Source organism: Sinocyclocheilus anshuiensis, unplaced genomic scaffold (assembly GCF_001515605.1).
Source record: "Sinocyclocheilus anshuiensis isolate Anshui unplaced genomic scaffold, SAMN03320099.WGS_v1.1 scaffold487, whole genome shotgun sequence".
Lineage (NCBI taxonomy): Eukaryota > Metazoa > Chordata > Actinopteri > Cypriniformes > Cyprinidae > Sinocyclocheilus > Sinocyclocheilus anshuiensis.
Genome location: NW_015548240.1, coordinates 127,184 through 133,183, shown reverse-complemented (window position 1 = coordinate 133,183; position 6,000 = coordinate 127,184). Strand labels below are relative to the sequence as shown.

Here is a 6,000-nt window from a genome sequence, read left to right as displayed (position 1 = left end):
CTTTGTAAAAATCGACGCGTTTCAGAAAGGCGGGGCATAGAGGAGAAACAATAATGTACAGTATGTGGAAAATAATGTGTTTTTTTAACCTTAAACCGCATAAACACATTTAATTACACCAAATACACAAAATAATGTTCTTTTTAATGCTGCAAACACTGTAACAGTACAGATCAGAGACATTAATCCATCATAAAAGCCTCGCAAAACAAACCCGTCCTTGAATGCTTCCCTCATTAAAACTCTTCCAAAGATTTAGGTGCAATATAGTATGTAAGGATTGTTCCTTACAGACACAAAAAACAACAACACATTTCACTCCTCTTTAACACCATCACACAACAGTGACGGAGCAATAACCAACAGATGAGAAAAGCAGAAAAGTGAACAGGGGTTATGGGACACACACATACAGTACACACTTCATCAGTGTTAATTATTAATAGCAGCTTCTGGCAGCCCACTGTAGACTTCTGCTGTCCAACAGACACGTGTGAGATTGCGTTACAGCAGCGTCCTGTGTGTGATTCTATTACAAGTTTGTCCTCCGTGAGATGAAGTTTTGAATAACCTTGTACTGCGCAGTCAAGGATGTAAGCAAATGCTGCCTGTCTGTGTGTGTGTGGGTGTGTGTGTGTGTGTGTTCTCACCTCTGCGAGTCTGGACTGTTTGTGTGAAGTGATGTCGGTTCTGCTCATGGGCGTGAGTTGCTGATTGGTGCTTTTGCTGTTCGTCAACGCTCGAGTCAAACGTGCAAACTTGGTCCAACCTGCAAGAAACATATGATGCATTTTATAAAAAAATGCTACACTGAATTGAAAGATAGATGCAGTGAGTTCATAATATTATGTGTCTTTCAGTTCAATTTAATTAAATTCTGTGGTGTTTTTATAAAATACTCTGCACAACTGAATTCAGTTCAGTATTTTGCTTTAATGAAAGTTCTGTACAAATGAAGCATGAATCTGAGATTTTTTATAAAACGTTTGACAAGCTCCTTGTCATTTGTTGAAGTTTGTTAATTTGGTTAATTAATGAAAATATTGTGGATGTTATAAATAAAAATACAATTTGGGGTCAGTAATTTATATATATTTATATATATACAGTATATATTGTATATATATATTATCTGCATTGAAGTCTGCATTTATTTGATCAAAAATACAGTAAAAACAATATTGTGAAATATTATTACAATATAAAATAAAAATTTTCTATTTTATTTGTATTTTAAAATGTTACTTATTCCTGTGATGACAAAGCTGAAATTTCAGCAGCCATTCCACTCTTCAGTGTCACATGCTCCTTCAGAAATCATCCTAAAATGCTGATTTGTTTATTATTAATGTTGTTATTATTTTTGTGTAATCAGTGACATTTTCAGTATTTTTTGATGAATGGAAAGTTCAAAACAACAGCATTTATTTGAAATAGAAAATGTATGTAACATTGCAAAAGTCTTTACTGTCATTTTTTTTTTTATCAATTTAATGCATCCTTGCGGAATAAAAGTATTAAATAAAAAAATAAATAAAAAAAGTACTGACCTTTTTGAATGGTATATGCACAGAACAAAAACATTAATCCTCTGTGGCTCAGATATGACTCAGCAAAATGCTTTATGATGAGTAAAAGTGGAACAAATGTTTGCTGTCACTCCTGCAACGATCTTGCAATGAAATATTTTGTAAGTCGCTTTGGATTAAAGCGTCTGCTAAATGACTAAATGTAAATGTAAATATAACTCCTGGAACACTGTCTGCAGCCGTTTCAAATCTCTCTCTCTCTCTCTCTCATTCCTAAGTGTATAATGCTCATCTCATACACACTGGTCAATCTCCTGCAAACATGTTCACATCACATTTCAAACCAAAATCACTTAGTATAATAAAAAATGTGACACAATCCACTATGACATTTTCCCTCAAAATTCTCATTACTGTAACATAATTCCCCTTTATTCTCAATAGTGATTCTGATTACTGTAACACAGTAACTGTCTTATTTTAAAGAAAATAATGTCATTAAAATAGTGTCATAACTGACACTAAAAAACATAATGGTCCTAAAAATAGGCTTCTACTTGAAAAAATATAATTTCTTATTTCTTTCTTTTGATTTTGGGGTGAAATGTGACTTGGACCTTGTTTAAAACAGGTTTTGTGAAATTCACCCACACACACACCAGAGCAGAACGCCTTTGCCAGCACTATTGGGATTTTTGGAATGAGACTCTATATAACTTTTTTCAGTTCAATAAACAAGCTCGCACCAGCAAACACACACACACAGAAGTGCTTGAAAATAACACTTGTGTGTGAGTGCCAAAAGGAAAAGCTGGCAATGCTTGCCAATCATAAACAAATATTTATTTATCTGACATAAGCACATTAGAGGAAGTGTTTATCTGTAAAAACAAACTCAAGCCCAACAAACACTACTGGCACGTCTGTTACCATTACATGTTCAACTGTGACTTTTAGAGAATCTATTTTGAATAAATCACTGAAATTACAAGTGTACTATGTACAGTATATGTATAGCCTATATGTGTGTGTGCAGGTGTAAAACTCACCCCTGGTACTTTCATCTTCAATAGGCTGTTTAAAGACAGTGATGTCCTTAAATGTACACAGGAACAAAACCACTTTGTCATTTTCATTTCGGATCGGTGCAATCTGCATGTAGAACCACACTGGAGTTCCTGTGCAAGGTGAGATGTCAAAGTCAGCATTATTAAAGTGACGTGACATGTGGCCAAGTATGGTGACCCATACTCGGAATTAGTGCTCTGCATTTATCCCATCCAACGTGCACACACACAGCAGTGAACACACACACACCGTGAACACACACCCGGAGCAGTGGGCAGCCATTTTTTACCATAGTACAAATTGTATTTTATTGGATGACAATAACCTTATAAGAGCACATTTTTATGCCCAAGTCAAAAGAGCTCACATCCAATGACCTATGATAATCCAGTTGCTAATTATGGCTTGGATTTTTTGGATTCAAATCAGGCAAAATGGCAAAGCTGAATTTTATACAGCCATTACTCCAGTCTTCAGTGTCACATGATTCTTCAGAAATCATTTTATTATGCTGATTTGGTGCTCAAAAACATTTCTTATTATTATCAATGTTGACAACAGTCTTGTTTTTTGCAGAAACCATGACTTTGACTCGAAAGTTTGGGGTCAGAAAGCTTTTTTTAATTTTAATTAAAAAATATATTTTTAAAAGAGAAGTAAAGACATTTATAATGTCACAAAAGTTTTCAATGCCGTTCTTTTGAACTTTCTATTCATCAGAGAATAACAGTTTCCACAAAAATATTAAGCAGCAAATCTTTTCAACATTGAAAATAATAACCATTATTAATAACTGAGCACCAAATCAGCATATTAAAATGATTTCTGATGGGTCACGTGACACTTAAGTAATGGCTAGTGAAAATTCAGCTTTGCCATCATATAAATAAATTACATATTAAAACAGAAAATTGTTATTTTAAATTGCAACAATATTTCACAATATTACTGCTATTTCTAATCAAATAAATGACAGACTTGGTCATAAGAGACTTCTTTTTTTTTTAATCAAAACTTTAAAAAAAAAATCCACTTTTTGACCCATAGTTTAAATGGCAAAATTTAATACATCAAGTCTCACTTACTGTTCTTTCTGTACAGCAGCACTTCAAAGCAGTTGGACTCATAGTTGTCAAAGGCCTGTCTCACCTTTTCTATGGTCTTCTTGTCTGTCAGCTCCCCATACATAAAACTACAGAGAGAGATTATTCAGACAGACAGACAGTAATCTCCTGTTTTCAAGCCAAATCGTTCAGTTTAAGAAGAAAGTTTCGGTATGGTTTTTTAAGGAATTATCCCTCCCATCAATCCTTTGATTCAGATTTATAAAGATTCTAATGAATTCAGGAATTCACGCGAGCAAGTAAAATGATCAGAAGATGTTCAGGTTTCAGATTTCCACACTTTGCCAACAGACATGAATTACGGCCATATGTTATTACAAAGATTAAAAGATTACAGAAAAATCTGAGATTCATAGGCAACTCACACCTGAAGCAAAGTGTGACCAATTATGGCATGTTTGTTTCTGTTGCAGTCATAGATGACGGCTTATTAATGACACAAAATTGTCAAGAAGAGATGCTGTAAAGTGTGATATGAAGTCTCTAAGACCTGGAAGACAGTATATCTGTGGCTCAGCACTTTATGAGAGCCACTTATTGAAATGAGATTTTATATATCACAGTATGTGATGCCATATCATGGCTTGGCCAAAAAGATACTTTCATCTATTAAAACTTGAATTCCAAATTCCTAATACCAAACTCATTTACATCATTTCAAAAAAAGAATAATCAGTAATTTCAAGATTCGCTTTACATGTTACACTACTTTAGGCAGAGCCAAAGTGATGTAACACCTCAAGATCATGACAACATCACCTCTTGGTTTTGTAGAAATGAGTCCACATGGATCCACAACAAATCATTTAAAGCTTCAGTCTTAAGCTGTTTTATTGTTTTATTTAACAGGCCCCTTAAGGTACTGCAAAACCCGAGATCTCAATACAGCATGAACTGTGTAACATAGTCCTACAGATTTCTATTGTCACATGTATATCCACTCACCTGCACGTGCTGCTTTTCTGCATGACCTCTGCTCTGTGGTATCCAGACAGCTTGCAGAAGCCGTCATTACTATAAACTACAGGCCAGTCCACAATCTGAGCGTTCCCCAGCAAGAAACTTGTCTCTGAAGGTTCAGAGATGACAAAGAATAAAAGAGGGAGTGGGAATTAGTGATCTGACTGCCACACACTAATGCATTCCCAGTCTTTGCTTCACAGTAAATTACTGTCACTGATCTACTTTAACATCTGGTGTACTCTCTATAAAGGGTAGACGTTCAAAAGCTCATCAAATTAAACTACAAAACGCTGTCATTCTTATTGCAGAATGTGAATGGGATGTTTTAAAACCTCTTATTAGATTCATATTCAAATAATTTTTTCACACTTTAACTATCATGTCTTATATAGCCTACTATAATCCTCAGATAAGGGTTGTTTGTGATGCAGTATAAAGAAACCAGACACAATGAGAGATGATGCTCCCTCTAGTGGTGGAAAACGCAACAGTCCGCAATTTGCTTCAGATCTCTCACAACCATCAAAGGGACTTTTCAAGCCAGTCCTGATGCTCTGCTGGCGCAGAGATGTGGAGTGAAATTATATCGAGTGCCTTTTTAATCAGCTGAACGAGAAGTGTCTTATTATTTAAATTGTATAGGTTATAATTAACAACACACAATGATTTAGTCAGTTACGCTGCTTACTGTTTGATTGTTTATTAGAATTAGTAAATTTCTCCAGATGTTAAAACTGCTGTTTTTATTATTATTATTATTATTAAAGAACTAAAATCACTTGACTCAAAAAACACATAGATTTAAATAATTTAGTTAGCCTAGATAAATAAAAAAATAAACACTGGGAAATAAAAACGTCTCTAAAATATTAATTCTGCAGCGCAGTGAGAAATTAATATTACGTTTTGTTAGTGTTACGTGTTGAAGTGCATTCGCAATGAAAACTGCTTTATGTTAAAATATAAATATAGTGACGAAAGACGTTTCTTTATTTAAATAGCATTTTAAATTAATCTCTCTCGGAAATGCCTCAATAATTCAGTGCATTAAAAATAAAACAAATCACAGTATGTCCAGCTCAGAGAACTGCAGTCTCTAAAATATGAAGAAAGTTAATGACAAAATAAAAGTTACAGCTTCGAAATGTTCCATTACAGCGTCCATGTTTCACATCTTAAAAATAATAAAAATTATTATCATACGAATAACCCATTAATCCCATGTTTTAAGTTTGAAATACTGACTACTCAGTATGTAAATGCAGAGCAACATAGTGTAATGTCAAGTGACCGAATGCATTTCAGAAAGCATAAGC

At 34.1% G+C, this 6,000-nt stretch overlaps 1 protein-coding gene across 1 annotated transcript in view; it reads right to left on the bottom strand.

Moving 5' to 3' along the window:
- Nucleotides 1-6,000, bottom strand: part of LOC107654906 (potassium voltage-gated channel subfamily H member 5-like) — a 37,279-nt gene that overhangs the window by 31,092 nt on the left and 187 nt on the right. Inside the window, exons 2-5 of the mRNA XM_016442221.1 lie at nucleotides 4,667-4,790; nucleotides 3,683-3,789; nucleotides 2,579-2,707; nucleotides 651-769 (exon numbers count right to left, since the gene is read on the bottom strand). Of these exons, the coding sequence (XP_016297707.1) occupies nucleotides 651-769; nucleotides 2,579-2,707; nucleotides 3,683-3,789; nucleotides 4,667-4,790 (479 nt within the window). The remainder of the gene's footprint in view (nucleotides 1-650; nucleotides 770-2,578; nucleotides 2,708-3,682; nucleotides 3,790-4,666; nucleotides 4,791-6,000) is intronic.